General features: G+C 38.7%; 1 protein-coding gene across 2 annotated transcripts in view; it reads left to right on the forward strand.

The window, feature by feature from the left end:
* The first annotated feature begins 914 nt into the window (after nt 1-914).
* LOC108232201 (A disintegrin and metalloproteinase with thrombospondin motifs 16) overlaps nt 915-23,858 on the forward strand; it is a 54,946-nt gene continuing 32,002 nt past the window's right edge. Inside the window, exons 1-7 of one of the 2 annotated variants that reach the window (XM_017409825.3) lie at nt 915-1,267; nt 1,372-1,441; nt 5,053-5,411; nt 14,704-15,097; nt 17,084-17,286; nt 20,168-20,251; nt 21,164-21,323. In XM_017409825.3, the coding sequence (XP_017265314.1) occupies nt 1,175-1,267; nt 1,372-1,441; nt 5,053-5,411; nt 14,704-15,097; nt 17,084-17,286; nt 20,168-20,251; nt 21,164-21,323 (1,363 nt within the window). In that variant the 5' untranslated portion in view covers nt 915-1,174. Of the gene's footprint in view, nt 1,268-1,371; nt 1,442-5,052; nt 5,412-14,703; nt 15,098-17,083; nt 17,287-20,167; nt 20,252-21,163; nt 21,324-23,858 lie in introns of those variants that run through there. The other variant, XM_025004593.2, reaches the window with a different exon arrangement.

The following is a 23,858-nucleotide window of genomic DNA, read 5'->3' on the forward strand; positions in this document are numbered from 1 at the left end:
ACCTTTTTACCACACTCCCCGTTTTCCTGGACAGGCGGCCCTAAGTACTTGAAGTCCTGCACCTTTGTGACCTCTGCCCCCTGTAGCCTCACTAATCCACCTGCCTCCCGCTCATTCACACATGTTTCATAAAACCTTTATTTGCACGCAGTCTTTCACAAAAAGACTAAAACCTGCCCATCTTTACATCCGAAGGACTTGCTGCTTTGAATAGTGACATTTTCCACTACACAACTCTCTCTCTGTGGTGACATTCCCTTTCCCCCTGAATGAAACTTCATAAGCTTCTTTTGGAAATAAATGGCATCAATACTTAGGGCAAACTGTTCTTAAAGGATATCTGGTATCTAAGCAACTTTATGATGTATGCACGTCACAGTACTAACACCTAGAACAATTGTACAATAAAAGCTTTAATGAGCTTTAACATTGCCTTGGTTGTAATGTTTTGCATGGTGTTTTATGATGTTTTCAGTGTAAGATGATAATTCTGTTTGATTCTATCTAAAAAAAAATCTTAACTTTTTAGGAATATTAAGGGGAAAAAAAAGCCTTCCTGTTCTTTTTTTAGTTTCTTTGTGTTTTTTCCACCTACACCGACCCTTTGTCCTCTGACAGGACCCCAAGATGAATGGGTACGTCCAAACACAGGTGTGAAATGTGATTGGCTACAAGCAGATGGCTCCCCCCAGCATTCACTCACACAGTGTTATATTCAGTGCCCCCTCGGAGGAAAAAAAAAAAAAAAAAACAGACTCAGTGCGACTTGAGTCGGTTCTTGTCAGGACGAACCGCAGCCTGTTTGAGACAATCACATGATTTCATTGGGAGTCAAAGTGGTCGGCGGGGGTCACTGGGGAGAGACAGACAGAGAGCTGGGGTGAGGGGAGGGGGGTGATTGTAGTCGGCTCTCTGAGTGTGTGTGTGTGGTGGGGGGGAGAGAGAGAAAATGACTTGCCGAGAGATCAGGACTTGAGTTCAGGCACTTTATTGGACACGAATGGGGACCAAAGTGGCGAATGTGAAGAAGCCCGCAGCTGAAACTCGTTGATGCTTCGTTAACAAGGAGCAGAGCCGCTGCCCCGTTCCCGACTTCTCATGTAAAAGCTGCCGGGGGAGTCTTTCTCTGTGTTTCTCGTTTTGGCTTCAGCTGCCTCAAAGGTGATCCGCAGACATGGCTTTCCTGCGCCTTTTGCGCGCACAGTGGAGAAACTGGACGCGGTGGTTGGTCTTGTTGCACTTCTTCTGCTCCGCCACTTCGAGCAAAGTAAGTCCGTCTGTCTCAGGCATGATCACACTGTCAAAGAGCAAACTGCAACAGCAAGCAACAACCAAAAAAAAATGTCACATTTGCTCTTCCATTTTATTCAGAGCGAACCTTGTTGTCCTGAAGCAGGCGCATCGGCTCTTCTTCTCTCACTCAATTTACCTCCGCACACAGGTAAGCCGATGCTTCCATTAAATGTCCGATTTATTTCATTAAAAAAAATTAAAACTGCAGCTTTTCAGTGTGGTGATGCCCTGCACGGTCATCTACAGGTATATGCAGATACCATTTCTGAATGAGAGTGTTTTCTTTTTCTTTTCTTTTTTCTTTTTTTTCTTTTCCATTACGCATCACTGAAACGCCCCGCAGCATCAAACAGCGCTCACCTGTGCTGTGTGCTATACCTCTCTTCACCGCTTGGGGGCGACACGCAACCTGACAGAAAATAGCCTCAATGTTGTATGGGCCAGCAACAGACCTCTAACTGGAATCCATAAAAAAAATAAAATAATAATAATAATAATGATGTTAGGAAAAAAAATAAGTAGGTAAAATAAATTATCTAAGAAACATTGAGTGTTAGTTTTTAATGAACCCTCGAAAAAGAGGCTAAAACAATTTACATTATGACTTCTAAATATACTATTCAAACTTTTTTATATTTTTAATATTGCAAAGGAGAGTGATCAGAGTCTTAAGCGATGGTGCACTGATGCTCAGTCAACTATTACTGCAAGCAAGAGGTTCAGTGAGTCTAAGAGACTCTCACTTGTCCTTTGTTTTGGATCCAAGCGCTGAGTCAGCAGTTTCTTTGGCTGTGCGTTCTCCTCCACACACTGTTTTTGTTGTTGGTGGTGGTGTTACTATGAAGAGCTTACTTTAACAAAGGAAACAGACACACATGAAGAACAACAACAAAAAAGTAATAATCAAAAAAAAATAATAATTTTCTTGGAGATTTCTGCAAATGCTCCAGAACAGAATTGAAGGGTTAGCCCCCTACAGGAATTAAAGGATTTTTCACCTTTTCTTCTGTGTAATTAGTGTTTAAACAGTCGTGTGTGGAATCTGTACTGAGGTCTTCAAGCTGACATTAACTTCAAACCAGAGTATCTACTGTTTGATCAGTTCTAATGGTAGTCAAGAGCCACTAAACTAACAAACTAACAACTGCGGAGTCCTGCTTTAGTTCAGTAGACATCAGCAGACAGAATGTGCATGTGTGTGTGAGCATGTGTGTGTGTGAGAGCGAGAAAGATATGTTCCCGCAGACTCTTTGTTTGTATATTGTCCAACATGGGTCAGTGCAGCTGTTTTTTTTAGTTAGGGTGGGAGTGGGACAGTCCACTAAACATGTGTGTGTGTGTGTGTGTGTGTGTGTGTGTGTGTGTGTGTGTGTGTGTGTGTGTGCATGTGTGTTGAGGGAGCAGAGCAAAGCCACAAAGATAGAAAGGACTTTTCTTTCAGGCTTTACTACCTGCCTCCTTGTATATCTTTGCAGTCGAACTCTCACACTAATCCCTCTCGAGACATTTTCAAGACTGGAGTTTAGTTTTGCTCCGCGGCCACCCATCTTAAAACACATGCAGTCGTTGTAAAACAAGGTGCTTTAAATAAATGCGTCTGCTAATGAGCATTTCGTGTTTGGACAGGGGCTTTTTTGTCGCCACACGACAAAGTTCAAACCCCAGGCATTCTCGTGGCCAGAGATGACACACCGTCTGCCAGCCTGCACGATTTTCTCCCAGCTAAGCCATGTGTCTGCTCTATATTTACTCATTATTAGAGCAGGTCACGCTGTACATCAGCTGAGGCTGCCTGTGTTCGAGGTTGCTAATATTACTGTGAAATTTAACTTGACAAAGAGACAAAACATGACCTAACTTACTGAAAGACGAGGAGGTTTCCAATAGCACACAATCTGTTCTACTAATAATCCACCTCTGAGGACATGTGTGTGTTTGAACACACTTTATACAAGATGCACAGCGCGTAACATCTTGGGAAAAATTATGTTTAAAGAAAGCACAGGGTTGATTCTGAACCCCTCTGAAGTGTTGTCATAATTTCTCCTAATACATCAATTTGTAGATTTTTTTTTCTCTTGCCAAAGTGCCAGTATGAGTTTATGTGTATGAGTAGGCCAAGCTAGTGACCTGCCACTCTGTGCCATTATCCAGCTTGAAGTTCTGTACATGACTAGATCAAACACAATTCACTCTCCACAGACAGGCCTGCTGGTGTGATGTAGAAGCCTTCCTTTTCCTGTAATTGTATCTGGACCCGTCCATGAGTCAGATCAACTTCAGAAAGGAAAGCTATGTTTTTATTCTGGATGTGATGAAGCCAAGCGAACAGTTGGCTGAGTATTTAATATACTGTAATAAATTATGTTGACGCAACCAAGTTAGTGCAGAGTGACCACGAGAACAGCACACTTTACATAACGTTGCGTACTGCAGTTTTCTTTGCGCAATCTCTCCATCTTAACTTATAAAACCAGTAAGGTTTTTGCTTGGATGTTTGTCTAGGCTTTATTTCTGCATATACTGCCTGACCAAGAAAATGATGCCTGCTAGGTAACAGCCTGCTAATGGAGAAATGTTGCAGTGATTAATTTAGACGGCACTAAGCTAATTAACGCTAACTAATGCAGTGAGTGGTCCTGTTTTCAAAAGGTGCATTGTGTTGACCTTGAAAATGTGCTAAGAGGGTCAAATTATTGCTCTGTAGAAAGCAAAAAAAAGCAAGGGAGATTGCTGAAACCACTAAAATTAGGTTAGGAACAACCTAAAACACAAAGGGATAGTCTTGAATCTTAAATTGCTTGAACACTTTTAGTAATGTGTTTAAATAATAATAAACATTTACATTCATGGTAAGGATTGCTCATTTATGCAAAAGTATTTCCACTTGCACAATGCAAAGAGAACAGAGAGGATGGAAAATGTAAGCACTGCAAGTCCTTAAGATAAGCAATTATTGGTATTTGTGAGGCTAATTAAGAAAAAAAAGGGTTGATTTTCTGGTGAACATAACAATTAGACTGTAGAATAACAGAAAAAGATACTTTAATCTGTTGAGATCCAAGTTTCTTTTTATCTTTCCAAAGTGATTCATAGACACACAAAGAGCGAAATGTAGCTCACATCATACCTTATGCTCGTGGTGACAGTGTTATGGGTTGGAGTCGTTTGAGTTACCACAGCAGCTAATTGTGCCTGCATGTACTGAACCAATTGCACAAGCATAGTCATTCAAACACAGAACGATTTTGGAATAATATAAATATTGATCAAGAATGACTCAATATCTTAAAACAAATACGAATATTGTGCAAGCACTTAAAACAAGAGGTTCATTTGAGGAAACTCACCAACATCCTAAGGCTGAAGCTGCTCTTTTAGGAACAATAGGCCGTAATTCCTGCACGACTGATGAGTAGTCACCAGAAATGTTTAATTTAAGTTACTGCTGCACAACAGGATCACATCATCACTGGCAAAATATCTGGAAAAAACATCACATTACTTCAAAAAAAGTTGTGAAGGTATCTAAATATGTTGCTGGCTTCAAGACATTCCTTTTTGGCTGCCTTAAATCAAAGGCGTAACAAAAGGCACCTATTTCTTTCACATGGTTCTGCTTTTTTTATATGTGTGAAAATCATTACTTTTAGACGGCTGTATCCTAACTCAATGTTTTATTGACCATTTGCACATATAAACATCTATGCACATTTTATCTTGTGTTATTTTAGGCTTGTCATTCTGTTTTCTTCCTAGAATATGAAATAGTAACTCCATATGAAGTCAACCACCAAGGCGCGTACATCTCTCATGAAATCGTGCACCACCAGCGCAGAAGACGCCGTAGGTCCCTAACTCCTGATGCTGGCTCGTCAAACACCGGCGGCAGCAGTGAAACGGTCCACTTCCGGCTCAGGGGCTTGGGTCAGGACTTCCACATGGAGCTGAGGGAGGCATCCCAGAGCCTGATCGCACCTGGCTTTACAATCCAGGTCCTGGGAAAGAACGGCACCAAAAGCCTGAGGGCCTACCACCAAGACGACCACTGCTTTTACCAGGGGTCACTGAGGTCGGGGGTCAACTCCTCGGTGGCTCTGTCCACATGCTTGGGGATGGTGAGTCTGAACATGCACAGAATCGGGTTGCAGAGGGAGCTGAGCAAGAAGGAGGGAGCAGATCAGTCGAGTTAGAGGAGCTGGTGTGTGTTTTTGTGTCAGAACATTTGAAGGTCACTCCAACTGAAAGCATGTGTCTCGGATGATCTTCTTTTAGTTTAGTTATGGAAACATTTAGATTGTTTAGGCAGAGCTGCAGTTGCACTACCAGATTTAGAGGCAATTTAGATCCTGAGAGCCATAGAAATTTGACTTATTCTTATAATGTGATAGTATAAACATTAGAAACTCTGAATTAACAGTAAGAATAAACTAAATCAACACTGAGAAGTGGTAAAACTTGAAAGGTAAGAAGGTGGGTGGGTGGGGTAGATTACAGGCAACCAGAAGAGCTAGATAAAACTACAACTCAGTGACTGTAAAGACAAGTATGCTTATTTAAAACATTGCTCCTGTCATCAGTTTTATTTTGCGTCAGTGAGGCTGCTCTCCACAAAGCACCCAAGCAGTAAACTGCCTAACCAGTGTGGCCAGGAAGTTTGCAGCCGACTTTATTTGAATTAAATTTCTACTGATAACGCAGGCAAGCCTTGATGGTATTTGTGTTATTTCCCTAACTTATTCTGTCTTTACTGTACTTTAACCTAAACCTGCAAGAGTACCAAATGCGAGGACACGTGAGGCATTTCACCCTGTCACGTTTGATTTGTAAGAATGGGAAATGCTAAACAGATGGCTAAGCATCTATTCATTGTCCTATAGTACATGCAGTTCAGTAGCGAGATATAAAATGTTATCTGATATTCCTTACATATGTATGCAAGCGGTATTATTTAGGTTCTCAATCGCACGTTAGCTGAGCGCATATTATTCATGGTAAATATAATTTAACTCACTTTTAGCACATTAAAACTGAGCTGCGAGACTGAACTGATGACAAAAGAATAAAAGTATATATAATAATTAATAATAAAATATATTAGCCTTCTGTTTGAGATACCAAAACATGGTCACTCCACTTTTATCCACATCCAAATTGTGTTGATTTATTGCAATGATCAGACTGTAGCTACTTCAGCATTCCTTTAGCTATATGATTATTCATATGTCACCATTTAACTCATTCAGGACAGTACAGCTATGACTTTTGGGGGGTTTTTAGACTTTTTTTTGAGTATTTCAGTTTAATTTACAAGTTTTTTCCCCTTGAAATGAATGGAAATTGCTTAAAAAACTTTGTGCTCTTTGAATTCTACTTAAGCCTACTTGTTTCATTTTTAGCTTTCAGCGACCGTCTTGCTAATTGTAGCTTTTAGCTACTCTTGCGTAGGTTTCAGTTTGTAGCTACTGTTTTGCAAATTTAAGCTTTTAACTAGCTAATTTTAGCTTTTAGCCAAAGTCATTCAGCACTCAGCATTCACACTGCATTTTCTGCTAAAATGCAATTTTTTTGCTCTTATTCTGGTTTGTCTTTTTAGAGAAAGTTGGCTGCATTTCAGTTCTTGCCTTGGTGGTCTTTTTCTGATCCATAAGCATTAAAAAAACACTACTGTAAGAATTACAATTGGGAAACCAAAGAAAGGCCTGCCTCCCACCCAAAGACCCCAACTGCTTATCAAGCCCTCTTAGCTGACTGAACAAGAGAACAAAGGACTTTATGAATTCATATTTAATCCTCTCAGTCTTAAAATCCCATCTATATTATTCTCAGGTTTAGCAAGGCAGTTATTAAAACACACACACATATGACTACCTTTCACCTTAGCCTGTCTTTTGGTGTTTTTTTAGCAGAATAAATGCCCAGCTCTCCCTAGCTAATTTACTGTTTATATTTGTATAACAGAAAAATAAAATTGTGCATGAGAATTGGTTCTTTGTCTTTGATTGTATGTGTGTGTCTTCAGATTAGTTCCTAATAAAAGATTAAACCAGGAAAGTCCAGGGTTGCAAACATGGTTCTCACGGGTCATGCTGGTTAGCACAGGCTGGGGTAGTGCATCAGTGGGAATTCCACTTTTTCTGCTGGGAATTAGGGACCTGCTAAAGCTTTATCAGCAGTCAGATGTTTAGACTCCATGGGAAAGATAGTAACCATTTCTCAAAAATGCCCTAATGTTTCTTGCTGCACGTTCTTATTGTCTCACAGCAACATCTAACCGATCAGCAAATATATTATAGAAATTTACATGAACTTTGTCTTAAAATAATGTGCTGCTGTATGCTCCAGGATAACGATTCCTCTGAGAATATCAACATTTTCTGTCTGAACTTAGAGTGACTGAAACATACTCTGCCACACAAAGGCTGGCTGACAGAGGCAATGAGAAAACTAGAGAAAAATCAAAATGAACTGAAGATTATAAGGGTCTTTTATTCCCTCTTTGGCATCCTGAGCACTGAAACCCCCTTTGTAGGGAGTTCGATGTTGTAAAATAAGTTCCCTTTTCATCTCTCCTTTTCTGGCAGCCCATAGAGTGGTCAACCCAGCTTTGATGACAGTAGGGAGACCAAATATAAGAATCCTGTACATAGAAGGAAGGAACTGGTGGAACAAAAGTACCATGCCAGTCCCGCTAAGTTCACAACTCACCTGCCAAATGGGTTCATACTCCTTACAGTCGCACATATGTGAAATGAAAGATCATAAAACTGTTCCTGTTCTGCGTAGACTTTATGTTACTGCATAATGAACTTTAGTCAGGCTTTCATTGGGGTGAGGGTGTTTTAGGGTTAGCAGAGTGTTTCGTAGACATTGTTTCAGTTTGGTACAGCAATTTTTGTTTTATTTTTAGTTTTATAGTAATCTAGTGTGAATTTAAGCTAGGATAGACAGACAGACAGTCAGACAGACAGTCACCAAAAACATTTAGTCTTAAAATCTCTGGTTCATATTTAATTTGTTTTTCATTTTCAATTTCTTCTCTATTTTTCATTCATCCTAATTTCACTCATACTTGTCAAGCAAACCTTACATCACAAAAACTTGCTAAAGGTCCTGCCACTACAAACCAGTCGACTGGCATGTGTTTTGTTTTGTTTTATTCTTCTTGTAAAAAGACGGGTATGTTTCTTGCCTTCAGGCTAGTAGCAGTAGTGATAATAGAATGCTGCACACTTGTTCCACCTCTGGGATTTCCAAAAACTAAATAAGGGATTGATGTGATAGGGCTTTGAAGAGCAAACAGTGTGGTCCATGCATCCATTTTCAACGTAAGATTTGTCAAGAAAGTTGTAAAAATTGTATGTATTTTTATCAGGTGCAGATATCAAAAACTATTTAAATTAAACTGTCTGATAAAAAAAAACAGATCGGATGAATTTATTTCAGTTTGCATCATTTTTCTATATTGATAGGCTTACGGTTTGAAAAGCATGAATCTTATGGAAAAATAAATAAGAGAGCCACGTACTGCTCACATTCAGGTGCACCTTGTAATGCACTGAATGCCCCTCACCTCCCCCGTTTCCGTTGCTCTGTTTTACCCGCCCACCCTATTCCTGTTGCTGCTTGTCTGGATGAGTCTCGACTCCAGAGAGTCCAGCTGTTTGCGCCCTCCCAAGAAGTGTTTCAGCATTTTATGACTGCTATTTGCACCTTGTAGAGCACAGTGTGTAATCTGATGACTTTGCTGTTTGCTGCCCTAATCTCCTAACACACTGGCCCGTGTTTCTTCATAAAATGTCTATTCTGGTTTTTATTGTTTTGTTTTGTTTTGTTTTCAAGCCCTAACTTGTTATCCACAATCTGTGCTTAGAATTAGCATAACAAGCATTTATTAGCTGTGCTTTTAAAGTGCGTCTTTCTCAGTTGTTGGTTGATTTTAAGAGTCAACACCAGAGTTTTCAACAAATATCTTGCCTGTTTTCTTATCATTCAGAGGATGTGTTTGGGATGACTCTCAGCTATGACCATACCTAAGTTTGGCTCAGTATCAGTAAAATTAGCTGAGTTATACCAATTTTTGTGTTCACTAAAGTTGCTTTGCTGTGGCAGCCATCTTGAATCTATTGAGAAATCAGTTATAGCTATGCATACGGTCATAACTTTCTGAAAGTTTTATTTAAATCTAACACATTTCTGTGGTGCTGAAAGTAAAGAGCTGTAAGTAGCAGTCAGAGTCATTTTGAGTTTTAACTATGATGATGTTTATGCTTGTTGACGTGCATCACTTTTAATAGTGAACCAGAATTACAGTAATGTGACACTAAATGCACCACTGGCCATATTGATCTAACAGCTCTGTAGCTGCTTCCAGTTTTGTAGAGGTAACTCAGCCAGATTACTCACAGCACTCCGACCTGCTGTTGAATATATATATCACAATATGGCAGTTGCTATGACAACTTATAGCTAAATATTTTCATCCTCAGGCTGCAGGTGTGAGCCCCATGGCTGTCTTGTGCTATTATGGATTTCCTCTTTTTTTTTGTCTTTTCCATCTGGGTTTCCTGCCAATATGAGCTCACCAAACAGGACCCCATGTGACAAAAAGAAAAACAGAAGGAACATTGTCTTTTATTCTTTTATTCTTTTTTTTCTTTTCTTTTGTTCTCCAAAAGCCCTAAGCCTCCACTTTCTCACAACCAGCCACCCAGACAGAATAAATGCATTGCATGTGAAGTTTTGAAAGCTGACAGCAGCCCTGCTCTGGTCATAGACCTCATCGTGTCTTCAAACCAAATGATGACAATTGCTTGTGATTGCACTTCGGTGGGGTGTTGTAGGGGTACCATGTGGATTCATGCACCGCTTGTCACATTTGATGAAAAGTAACAACCCCGAGTGGAGTATTTCTTGACCATTGGCCGGCAAGTAACAGTTAAAAGTGTTAATGCATTAGTAATCCACTCTTTAATTTCCTTCCTCTTGTTCGTGCTCATTAATTGATCCTCCTCCCTACACCACATGTGGTAAAGTGAAAACAGTGTTTTAAAATAAAAATAAGAACAAAACTACTGTATACAATTTGTTTTAAATACCAAAAATAAGATTTAATGCTGCCAATAATCTTCAAAAATGAGATAATTCTGAAGTCCAGCTCCTTTACTTACACTCTTTTTGTTACATATTTTCTGAATGTGTGTATCTGTTCTGAAAGCCACTAGAGTCCTCTACACTACATCCTGAAAGGGCACCACAAAGCAAGCAGCCCAAGGAAAATCAAGAAGCTCTCCAAACAAGTTCAAAGTTCAGACTGGGATAGGGTAATTTAGAATAATGATTTGAACATGGGGGTGCAGGGTGATGCAGATGGTTAGCAACGTTGCCTAGCTGCAAAAAGGTCCTGGGTTTGAAACCTGGCCGGGGGTCTTTCTGTGTGGAGTTAGCATGTTCTACTAATGAATGTGTGGGTTTTTGTGGGTACTCTGGTTTTCTCCTAGTCCAAAACCATTCACATTGGATTGATCTGGGATTCTAAATTGCTCCTAGGTGTCACTGTATGCAGGAATGGCTGTTTCATTTGTTTCTGTTGCCCTGTGATGGATTGGCATTTTATGCAAGGTTTAGCCTGTGATCCTGAACAAGATCAAGGGTTGTAATGAAGGCGGATGAATTTGAGTTTATCACACAATTAAAACTGTTATTAGAAAATGAACAGTGAAGTGAAGTGAAGTGAAATTTATTTATATAGCACTTTCCAGCAACAAGGCGATCCAAAGTGCTTTACAACACAGAAACAACAATCAGTGTTGCACCGCACTAAAACCTGTCCAGGTAGAGCAGATATTTGTTTTGTTTTGTTTTTTTTTTAAAACAACACTTTACAAGCAAGAAGGTAATAATTAGAGACAAAATATCAAAGGTAACCCGTAAAAGCTCCAAAGGTCCACAGCGGAGATAGAGCTTCAGTTTTTAGTTTTTAGGATGGACTCTGTATGAGAGTGGCCAAAAAGATTGTACTTTGCTTGAGAAAAGAAAAGACATTAAGCTATTTAGAAGACTCTCCAAGCATTCAGCAAACAGTATCTTGATCTTCTCAGACCATTTTTTAAATAAAGCATGGTGGTGGCGGCATCATCCTGAAGGGATGCTTGCCACTAGGTTTGTAAAAAGAGCTCAGATTAAAGTAATTATGAATGTTTTTAAATAAAGACAAATACTTATGGAGACCCTGGACTGAAACTGAAACAGAGGTTCATTTTTCAGTGAATTGTGATTCGAGGTAGTTTTTTTTTCCCCCCCAAGGGGTAGTTAGAGTTACAGCTAGCAGTATAACATGGAACATAAATAACAACACAATTACAAACACATTAACAATTACATATTACATTTAAAAGGCTGATAGCAGATGGAAAAGAAGATTTCTTGAACTGGTTTGTTCTACACCGTGGCAAAGAGTGTCTTCGCCCTGATGGAAGCATATTGAACTAATTTCTGAATGGATGACTAAAATCAACAAAGATGGATCTGGCTTTTTTCAAAGCTCTGGCTGCATAAAAGTTACTAAGGTTCTGGAATAATGTTACGGTATTTTTACTGCACATCATCACAATACTGTGCAGTTAGTTTTTTTCTTTTTCATAGAAAGTGACCAGTGCCAACAGATAAAAGAGGACATGTGACAACTCCGAGCATTCTTCAGGGGACACTTAATTTTTTGAAATGACTAATTCAAAGCCCATCTGTGGTGTGGCTTAACTTGAGGTCACAGAAGGAGTTTTCTCCCTGACATGGACAACAAATAGAGTTGCTATATGTGTTAAAGCCGCAGGTATACCTCATTAGAAAGTCAAAAGTTGTAAATGCTACAAAAGGTGGAACAACAAATGATACATTTTGTAGGGTGTACTCATGTGTTAGGTATGTTCTGCAGATGAAACTTCAATTTTTTTTCTAGACAGTAAGGCATGATAATAGGAAAAATGTCAAAGACATGAATACTATTGCAAGGCATTTGTGGTGATTTGGCTTTTTTCTGGGTTTTGTTTTTGTTTTATTTTGATTTTAGTTCTTTGGTTTTTGTTTTGTTTTATTTTGTGTTATTTGGTTGTACTTGCTTTTCGTTTTGTCTCATGTTCATGTTCATTCTCACTCTCCCCCAGTCATTCACTTCTCTGTCAGACACGGCCATCTTCACCTGTCCCGACTCAGCAATCATTCCACCTGTTCCCACTCACCTCGTTATCCCCAGTCTTTAAAACCGGTCTTTAAAAACGGTCATTTCTCTCCATACCTCGCTGGTCCATTGTCTAAGTTTTGTCTCATGTTTGTCGTTGGTTGCTTGTTGTTTTTTGCCGTCTTGTCCCGATTCTTTTGCTCCATGTTCATGCTCTGTTTTTCTTTTCGTTTTGCTACCACATCAGCTTTTTTGTTTTCGTTTTGTTTCTTAGTTTAATAAATTAGTTTTCTGTTTATAACTATGAGTCTGCGTTCTGGGTTCGCCTCTGTCTCCACCGTTCCTGACAGCATTCTTCAACATCGCCCTATAGCAACACCTGTAAACATCAGCTGATCTACAGTAAGGGCATAAAATTAACAGTTAGATTTGAAGCATATGATTCAGTGGTTAAATTACATCTTCGTGTTCTGCAGAAGCCTGTTAATCACCCATTGATTCAAATCAGCTGTGTTGGAGCAGGGAAACATGCAGGATAGTGGCACCAGGGTTGCCTACTCCTGTCCTAAAGGCACACATTATTTCCAGCAGACATTATCTCCCCCCTCACATAATAACATACGTTTAACAATGCTAAGACTGTCATATATACTCGCACACAATCTGCACACTCTGGGTCAGACATATCCTGTCTGTTTCAATATATATTTGGCTGGTGCAACAAGAGACCTCACACTCCCCTCACAGTGAAAAAAAGAGGAATGACTGCAGTCAATTAAATATATTTTCAAAAACCACAGAAATAACCAAGTGCGGTAAAAGTCCAAACCTTCCACGCCAGCTGACTGTCAGCATAGATGTAGTGCATGTTTAGAGGGACTGAAAGAGACTGAAAAGAGGCAGAGAGCAAGGAAATTTTCTCCAAATCTCTGGATGTGACGGGTTTATCAAATCTGATTAAAAATAGAACATAAAAGCTGAATTTTCTGAGTGTGTTTTTGGAGCAGAAGGAGAAATGATCTGGAATGGAGAGACAATCAACTGAAGTCAGTTTTAGAATATTTAGAGGTAACGTTTCCCCCATCAAATAAAAACACGCATTATGATCCATGACTGCAGTTTCAAGAAAAAAATTATAAATATCATGTAGGGATTTATTTATAGTAAGGTAATGTGGGTATTTACAATATTTCTTACACAAGTATTGTGTCTACAAGAATGATCCCCAGAGCTCTCTGGAACCCATCTGTATAAACAAATCCTAGTTAGATTTAGCGGATAACTACCAGCTGACCCTGAGCAGCAAAACAGATGCTAAAGGTGAAGAAACATGGTTCATAATTGAGCTGCACAGAAGTTTCGTGTGTTCAGGTTTGCTGTGACCAAAGGTCAGGTCCTGCCTAATTGCTGACAGAAGCAAGAAACTCTACAAATAGCTGAAGCAGGTTTGGTATTGTTGGCATTTTGAGAGTCCAGTACCTCAGTTTACATTCAGTTTAAGAGACTACATCAGCTCCTGATGTGTGACATATGTATCTTACCGAATATAATTGTTTTCTGATCTGCCTAAGTATGGGAAAACAGAGTTTAATTCTGACCGAACTGACAAGCTAATGCTATAGTCCACGTGACAAGACTGAAGTGATTGATGTTATCTTGAAACAACTTCAGTCTTAATAATTTCAAAGTCAGTTCATGGGAATGCTTTTTAGTAAAACCTTTCATCAGTGTCAGTTTTGCATCACAGTCATTCTGGTAGAAATATTGTGAAATTCCTGTTAAAAGTGCCCTAAGCTACACCAGAAAAGCTAAAGCTTGCTGCTGGTGCCAATATCTGTGCTTGCAAATAACTAGAAATTTATGCAAAAAGCCATGTATTGTGATATTGACAACTATGTAATTGTATATAAAATAACATGTGGATTAACCACTGTAAAATTTTTAAGATTAGTGTTGTTTTAAGCAGTTGATTTTGGTTTTGACCTAGCTGTAACATCATCAATCTGCTCAGAATTAAGCTCCATTTTTTCAAACTGAGGTAATTGTAGAAAGGTTACCTTTTTGTAACCTTTCTACAAAGTCCCACTTCAAAAATCTGAACTCTTGCTTTAAAATCCAGTATTTTTAATCCTTTTGGATATTAGAACAAGAGTTTTTTAGAATGTGATTTTATGTTCAAGTAAGCCTAAACTCAAGTGCAGTCAGACTCATTGGACATTTTGTTTTGCCTCTAGTCAGGTTTGATTCGAACACCGGATGCAGACTACTTCCTGAGACCAGTGGCACGGAGCCTTGCACGGAGGGAGAACTTCACAGCTCCTGACAGCCACCAACCACATATTCTCTACAAGAACGTCGGAGACACCTGGACAAAAGAGAGACATCTCGAGCCTCGGCTGCTTCAGAAGAGATCGACAGATTCCCACAGAAGTTTCCATTTAAAGACAGAGTCTACAGCAGATAATGAAGATCAATTAAAACAAAAACAACAAAGTGTTCATTCCCATGACAACAGAAACAGCTCGGACCACAGTGACTCACTGAAGCATCATGGAACCCACCATCACCACAGCGATTACAGGCACGGGGACAAGCAAAGGCAGCACTTCTGTGGAAGAAGGAAGAAATGTATGTAAGGGCAATTTCTCATTTTAATCCCCACCAGCACACTAACACTCCTCATTTTGTCTGGATGCATTAAACATTTCTGCAACTGTTTCCTCGCCACAAGTTAAGTAAACAGTCAAACAGAGTGCTTGGAAAGAGGCACTGGGAAAACACAGCATTAGCCTTTTTCGGCACTGATGATGTAGCTGCATGTTATTATGAGGGTAAAATTAGTCATATAGATTTTTTTTTCACTAAAGAGACATTTGCTTTTGGATACTGTTTGACTTTTACGAGCAAAATTAGATTATAAAGAGATTTAAAGATTTCATTTTTGGCTTGTGTAATTTTCTAAATGAGGAAACTTTAAATAACATTGTTTTCACTTAGACATATTCCCACATTGTCATAATATTTTTAAATTTCTAGATATAAGCTCTCAAATTAAATTTAGGCCCTGTGTGGAAGTATCACATCACTTATAACTTAATGCACAAAAATAAAACACATATGACGTGCCAAATGCATTCATTACCATTTCTGTTGAACTTTGTTAGCCGCTGGCCTTAGAAGAGTGTGTTTGCTTGGTGCAAAGGGAAAGAAACACTTTTAAAATAAGTTCTTAGATTTTATTATTGATTTAGGATGACAAAACATTATAGGAACTCAGCAAATGTTTCAGACACTTTGTATTTGTTCAGTTCATGCAAATGTATAAAATCTGATAAAGGTTGCAGAGTTTATGTTAACATGCATGAATGCATCATTATCCCTTTTCTATTTGAGAGGAAAACAGCACTGCACGAAGTTATCAGAAATTGTTTAATTAAAGATGCAAGGAACGTTTAGACTCAAACATTGGGAATCGTTTAGTGGATGTTCTTGCTGGATTCATCTCAGAAAATTAAGTTTTCTTTATTAATTTTCTTGTTGACAAAAAAGTTCAGTCTCAGTTTACAAGTCAGTTGACTTTATTAGTGTATTAATCTGTGGGTTAGGGTTAGGGGTAATTATTTAAAATAAGTTTTCTCTGTGAAATCATTGTTCATAAGAAAATTACTTTGAGGTCTGTTAACACTGCTTGTTCAGGAACTGGACTGGTACTGCTCTAATCCTGCAGAACCCCAGCTGCATGTGCTGTTTACATTTCCCTGAGCTGACATCACTGAACACCTGTGCTGGGTACTGATCACCTGCTGTCTGCCTATTTAAGCAAACTGAGGTCATTGAAGGTGATCTCAGTTAGGCATTAAAAGGTGAAGGTTTAGATAACCTGGAACCACAGAAATGATGACTTGGAGCAGTAAAGTCAGGGCCAAATTGATATCTGCTGTGCCTTTTTTAAATGACAGGTATATAGACGACTTTCTGTCAGTATGCAAATATAGTTTTGAGAAAGTGCTTTAATTTTCACAAATGCAAATTTAAATATATATATATATATATATATATCAAAGCTGGCTTTTTAAAGGTTATGTCTATATGTGAAATTTTTTTTAAACTGAAAAAACTAGAGCTGATATTTTTTATGCAACTTTCTTGGGGGGGAAAGCAAGTATTTTTTATGACCTACTGGCAAAATATTCTGTTCTACTCTAAATTGAATTGACTGAAAAAACTTGCATCAAAATGTAAGTAACCAAAATGAATAGATTGATAGATAAATTAATTATATCTCCTGCAACAAATTAAAACTTATCATTGGCCCTTGCTGTCTTGCATTGCATTATATCTTTCTGCTATCATTTTATGGCTTCTTGTTACTAATGAAAAGTACATATTGTGGTTCCACACTTATTAAAATTTTTGCCACAAACAGTATCATACATGGAAGGGATGGTGTGTCAGTTAAACCACTGTTTCTGTCCTCAGTCACCAAAAATGACTTTATTCTAAAACATGTTTGAAAGCCTGCTGCCGCTTTAGCACCGGTAAACAGTTAAAACAACTATATTAATCACTTTATTTGTTCTACCTCTTTCTATTTGCCTCAAACTATGTTCACAGATATGCCCAAACCTCCAGAGGAGGACGTTTTTATTCTTCCAGACGAGTACAAGTTAATCCCCAGGCACAAACGAGCAGTGCTGATGAAGAGTCAACACAATCAGAAGCTCAATGTGGAGACACTGGTGGTGGTGGACAGAAAGATGATGGACAACCACGGTCATGAGAACATCACCACATATGTCCTTACTGTTCTCAACATGGTGAGAGAAATACATATCATACCAGCTGGTGTGTGTGTGTGTGTGTGTGTAGGCTGCTACCAATTGGCTATCTGTGTATTGTCCTAAGTATCTGAATCTAGTTGCTGCAGAGAACTGAACATTAGATGCACTACAAATTAGAGCTGCTCAATATGTTATTGTTATTGTTGAATATAGCAATGATGATATCAGTTGCTATAAATCCACATCTATCATCTTGGCACTCACCAAACTCACCATGTGCTTCAGCATTTCAGCCACAACCATCTAAATTAGCTGTGGACATTTAGAGCACTAGAGGGGTCCATTTGATTGCCAAACATATTATTGGAAACCAGTTTCTATCTATTCATCCATCCATTGTCTTTACCAGTTTGTTTCTGTCCTGGGTCACAGGAGCTGGTGCCTGGCAGTGAACACCCTGAACAGACATCTGTTCACATTTATACCTAGGGACAGTTTCCATCCATCCTTTATCTTTACCCACTTGTTCCATTCAGGGTTGCAGGGGTTGCAGGGGTGCCAATTTCCAGCGCTCATTGTGCGAGAGGCGGAGTACACCCTGGACAAGTTGCAAGTCCATCACAGGGACACACAGAGATGGACTAGAGTGCACACATGCACAAGGAGAACAGGCAAACTGTGTGCAGAAAAATACCACAGCTTGGAGTCAAACCTGCAACCTTCTCTTGCTGTGAGACAACAGTGCTAATAGCACCACCATGCAATTTGGAGAGCAGTTTGTCTTTGTAAATTATTAATCCTTTGCAATATTGATATTGTGCACATTGATACTGCAATGATGATACAGCTTAAATATACAGTGCAGCTTTACTTCAAATGAAACAAACCTCTGAATATCTCATTTATAACACAATGTGTTGTCGTTCATTGCCCAATTCTCTTTAAATAACCGAAGATATAAACTGTAATACACGAGCATCAAGTGCTGCACTGTTTTTCCTAATCTATTTAGATTTTTGTTTCCTATACTGCTCAAGCTGCAGTTAACATGGCCCATCATTTTTTCCCTAAAAGTCTTGGACCTTTTTTGGGAAACAATGTTATGGCTGGATTGGTGGCTAATTTTATTAATAAACATACTGTCATATTCAATTTTTGTTCTTAGTTTATAACGTTATTGGCTTATAACCTTGCTAAGAATACTTTTCTGGCTCACAGCAGAGCTCAAATGCTTCATGAGTTGAGCAGACTACTGGATAAATTTACCGTGACCAAGTTAAATGTAAATCTTTTCTTCTATTTACTGGAAGGGAGGGAAATGTTTCCATCACTTTAGAACATTATAAGATGGCAACAATTACTTGAATTAGTCAAAGCCTCAGGTGTTGCCAAGAAAATCAAGGTATGCCTTGTGAGAATCATAAGACTTTAATAAAAAAAAAAGATACAATTATTCATTAAAATGAGAATTAACCTGTCAAAGAGGTTAATAATCATAGTATAAGCACCAGGATAATTGTATAATTGAAAATAATCTTATAATGACTGAGAAAGTCAGGGCTCCATTTTTTAACTAATATAAAATTTAAAATGAACATAAATTTTCTGAACTTTTTGCAATTAAATACTGTGTTTTACAGATCATCAATCATGAGCTGGCAGTGTTTTTTTTTTCCTTTTTTGAGGCCTGTTATTTCAAGATTCCTATCAAGATGTGTTGTTATACAAAAAGTAACATCAGCCGCAGTTTATTTAGGATGTGCCATAACTAAGGCTTTAGTAAGTTGATATCCATGTCTTTGAGATAAAGTCTAAAAGACATGGGTAGTGATCAGAAAGAGCACGTCTGCAAACATGAAACTGATATGTGAGTGAGATCACTGGTGAAGCACTCGCAGCGTCCCTCCTTATCCCCTAAGATGATCTGCGAGCAAATTCTGTCACGCTCGTTTGGCTACTTAATGATGGACTGACAAATCCAAAGATAATCTGTCTATTTTGAAAACATAGTGCCTTCTAGTGAGAAACCCAGTTGGAAATGTCTCAGCTCACCACTGAGGAGTCACATAAATACAATATGGGGTTTCACTGAGAAAAAAACCAACAAATCCTTAACGCCACCTGCCCGTACTCCAGAGCGGTATTTGTTGAGATTGTAATTAAATAAAGCTATCTAGTATTTGCATAGATTTATGATTTCCCTGAGGCAGACAGAAAAAGACATTCAAAAAGGGGCATTTTGTAGTTACTAATTTAAAGAAAAAACACAATATACGTTGTGTACTCCAAAACACTGAAGCTCCATGGAAACTGCTTCCTCCATGTGGCAGTGAAAACATGGTGACTCACTGGAACTCTTTTGATCAGAGCAGGATGTGCAAATCTGACACTCTGTCAAACATTGTGCATTTAACATAAAGCACAAAGCTTTGATTCCCTCTTTGACCTCAGAACATCTTTTTTTCAACAGCCGTGTATCTTCCCGTGTGTCAGTGCAAAGTAAGAGCAAACATGAGGAACATAAGGAATGAATGAGAGTATAAAAGGAGAAAAAAGGTTCTGTGAGTGGCACCTGATGTGTTCACAAGGCCTGAGAGACGGAGAGATAGCAAACAGGAACAAAAGATTATGAGTCGTCTCTGAGAACATAAACTGTTATGACTTATCAGATGTCGGTACAAGAAGCTGAATTGAAAACAGCAGTTGTGGTTGTCAGGCCTTAGTAATACCATCAAAAGAGCTTTGTGAGTTATGTCTACAAAGCTGTCAAGGTGTGTCATATTTTTTACTTGGGATAGACCTTATTTTTATGTGGAATGGTACAAACATCAACTGTTAATGTAATTCCAGTTGTAGATAAATAAAAAGTATGTAAAAGCAGCATCAGTAACATTAAATGTTTGTGTTATCTCTGTAGGTTTCCAGCCTGTTCAAGGATGGAACAATTGGAGGGAACATCAACATCATCATAGTGGGTCTTGTCCTTTTGGATGAAGAGCAGGTGAGGATCTAGGCGTCAGGTCCTCATATGTTCACACAAAAATCAGCCTCCACTCAATAACGATGTACATCCTCCACTGAGCCTCCAAAACGCAGAGAATGAGCGTTCGAAGAAACGGCTCGTCCTAACTGCCGAAGACTTCTGCTGGGTTTTCTGTTTATAAAGTGTATGGCTTTTTTGATATTTATCAGAAGAACAATATTTTTTGGGAGTGCAGTAGTTAAAAACAAGAAATAGCATGTCACAAAAGCAAGTGGGATATGTTGTGGCAGCAATAAATGAATTTCCAGGCACTGTCAGATGAAATCACTCAAGCAGGTTTATTTATATAATGTGCACAGAATATAGAGAGCAGTTCTGAACAGGGAAGCTCCAAATCAAAGCTCTGGTTCTCCCAATCAACACAGGTGCTTTTATTAAAGATATTGAAATACTGAACCAGAAGGAGGAGTTAGAGAAAGGCAAGTCAGTCTGGTTCCCATGGGACTTGGAACAGAAGTCATAACATTATCAGGACTTATAAACAACAGGTGTTACCCTATAGTAAATTCTGCCATTACAGATATTATCAGAATTATTATTGACAGTGCCTGACAACAACAAATAACAAATGTTTTCTTTAAATGTTTTTATCTTGTGCTCAGAGATGTACACTAACTTGACATGCAAAAAAACACTTTTGCAAATGTGGGATTTTATCAAAGACAATGCCGAACAGTGGACAGTACCAGCTCAGGCAGGTGGAACTGATCAGTCAAAGCAGAGGAATCCTTAGTTCACGTTTTTCATAGGAAAAGACAAGAAAATCCCATTTTCGTGGAAACTCTGGTTCAAGCAAGGATCCAAAATGTGCGCAAAAATCTGGTAGCCTTAGTTCTAAAAGACAACATTGTTTCTCTGTCTGCCTCACAGGATGGTTTGGTGATCAACCACCATGCTGATCACACACTGAACAGCTTCTGCCGCTGGCAGTCAACTCTGGGGGGCAGAGAGGGCCGGCACCATGACCACGCCATCCTCCTCACGGGACTAGACATCTGCTCTTGGAAAAATGAACCCTGTGATACCCTTGGTAAGACTTTACCACGCTGTTCAATTCAGTTTATTTATATAGAGCCGGTTCACAACAAAAGTCATTTCAGGACACTGTACAAAAACATTTGCATACATAGCAGAAAGACAGTTAGTAAAAGTTATCTTTCTAAGGAAGACAGCAGATTGGGTTGAATCTTCACTTTGTTGCAATCTCAAGTTCCTGAAATTCAGAATGCAAGTAAAAAAAATTTAACGGATACAATGACGCGGTGCAGGACAGAGATTGAGATAATAAGAAGTGAAAACATTGCAACATAGGGTTGGAATTTTTACAGTACATTTCAAAAACTATCACTGCTTCATAGTTTTGTGGTATTATAGATTGTTCTTATTGTCAATTGCAATGACCTTTGAAAAATATTAAAACAGAAGGGGCTTTCTGGGGGGCTGAAGAAATGCTTTGAAAACCGTTTTTGAATAAAAAAGTGCTGAGAAGTTTGACAGACTGGAAAGGAGCTGTTCACAGGCAGCTGACACTATCTGTCTGAATGCATTATTTTTTCAAATATCATCGTTAAACAAATGTAAATGTAATTGACACTGCATCGTCCAGCCTACCATTGGAAACCTGCTATGACATTGTCTGGGATAAGCTCCTTTTCTCTCCCCCACTCAGCGTGACCTCGGGTGACACCAGCCGTACCAGATGTTAAATGATCTGCAGGTTTCCTTTTCCAGTGTGCTCTCCAGTGTTTTTCTAAAGTCTTATGGAATAATGGGAAGTTTAATATCAGATGTAAAGCAGTGAAGAACATTGTCTGAGGAACATATCTCTAATAAGATAAGAAATCTTTAGAAATAAAAAGAACACACTGAATATTTAACACCCTCATGGGAAAAAAAATCTGTCCTAGGCCTCAAAAAACAACAAAACAACTTATTATAACATAAATAAAGAAACAGTTTTTTGTTTTGTTTTTTACTAAACATTAAGGCAAATAAAAATAAAGCTCATTCTGAACATTTTGCATGTTTCCAACAAAGAATGCTGTCTATGTTTTGACTTAAATAGGTCTAAACTTGTTGTTGCTAAAGAAGATAGAGTAAGTGGTTTTATTAGTGGAACCCTTTAAGTGTCAGCTGTTTTTTTTTTTAATTCTCAAAGCAGTCCAACATCACCAAAACTGTAACAAAGGCTGGCTGCCATACAAACAAAACAGAGAAAAACTTTGTCTGACTGTGTTTTTAAAAGCTGGTGTGATTTTATGTATGACTGAAAGTGAGAATGGTGAGAGTAGGAAGCTGATCGACAAGAGCCATGTTGATTTTTATTAGAACTGACCAAAATGGACAGGGCTAGGAATCAGCAGTTTTAGAGGGACAGCTCAGGTTGAGCAGTTTGGAGACAAAGCTGAGGTGGTTTGGTTTGGTTATGCAGAGGAAGGGTAGCGGATATATTAGAATATATTGGACTAATGATGTTGCCAGTGAGGAAAAGAGGAAGACCACAGAGAAGGTTCATGGATGGAGTGGCAAAGGAGGAGGGTGACATGAAGGCAGATGATCCACTCTGGCTACCCCTAAGGGAACCAGCAGAAACAAGATGTGAGCTCCTTCAGTTTTTTATACTAAGTCAAAATATCCCTTTAAAAATAAACACCACCCCTTTGTGAAAGAGAAGAGACAGAGCGTAGCATTTTAGACACACTCATATGAGCATTTCCCAACTAACAATCTAACAACACCTCATTTCCTAACCTATTATCTTCCACTCTTCGAGAACCTTTTTTTGTGAACAATAAACACACTCCGACAATAACACATGCTGAAACACAACCACAAATGAACACACACACACTAGCCTAAAATGCTGTGACACAAGTTTTGACCTGAAACTGTGAGGGCTAGCATTACCTAAATCATTGCCATTAAGGTCTTGTTAAAAGGTGTGTAAATGTGTTTTTGTGCGTGACCATTTACAGTCATAAAAACTTACGGTTGACTAATTCCCAAAGGTGCAAGGTAATACGGCCATTAGAACAACCAGTCATTATATAACACCGTTTATTTGCATTGCCATTACAGCCCTATCCCTTAATGTTTTCACCCATATTTCAAAACTGATATATAATATATGACCCTCCTCCCTGCTGACACAGAAAATTAACTACATGTTAGTTCTCACAGTCAATCTGCCTGGTTATGTTTAATATCATTACTCACATTAGTTATTTACACGAGAGCATTACTTCAGGGGAGGTTTGAACTCGAAAGCAAATGACTTTGAGTCATAAATTAAGTAAAACCCAAGGATAAGTTCTCCATGAGACAGTGGGACAAAAACGTTAAGGGAGGGCCCCATGTGTATTATCCTTTCTGATTCACAGCCCGGGTTGTAGTGTGTGTGTGTGTGTGTGTGTGTACATGCGCGTGTGCATGTGTGTCAAGGGAAAAGAGACAAAAGGAGAGTGGACAGAGAAGATCACAGGGGAAGTTGAATAGTAAAATGATAATAGAGGATGAGAGATAGGAGAAAGATGTGGGGACAGAGGAATTTTTTTGTATGAAGTAA

The sequence above is a fragment of the Kryptolebias marmoratus genome, linkage group LG16 (assembly GCF_001649575.2).
Source record: "Kryptolebias marmoratus isolate JLee-2015 linkage group LG16, ASM164957v2, whole genome shotgun sequence".
Classification (NCBI taxonomy): domain Eukaryota; kingdom Metazoa; phylum Chordata; class Actinopteri; order Cyprinodontiformes; family Rivulidae; genus Kryptolebias; species Kryptolebias marmoratus.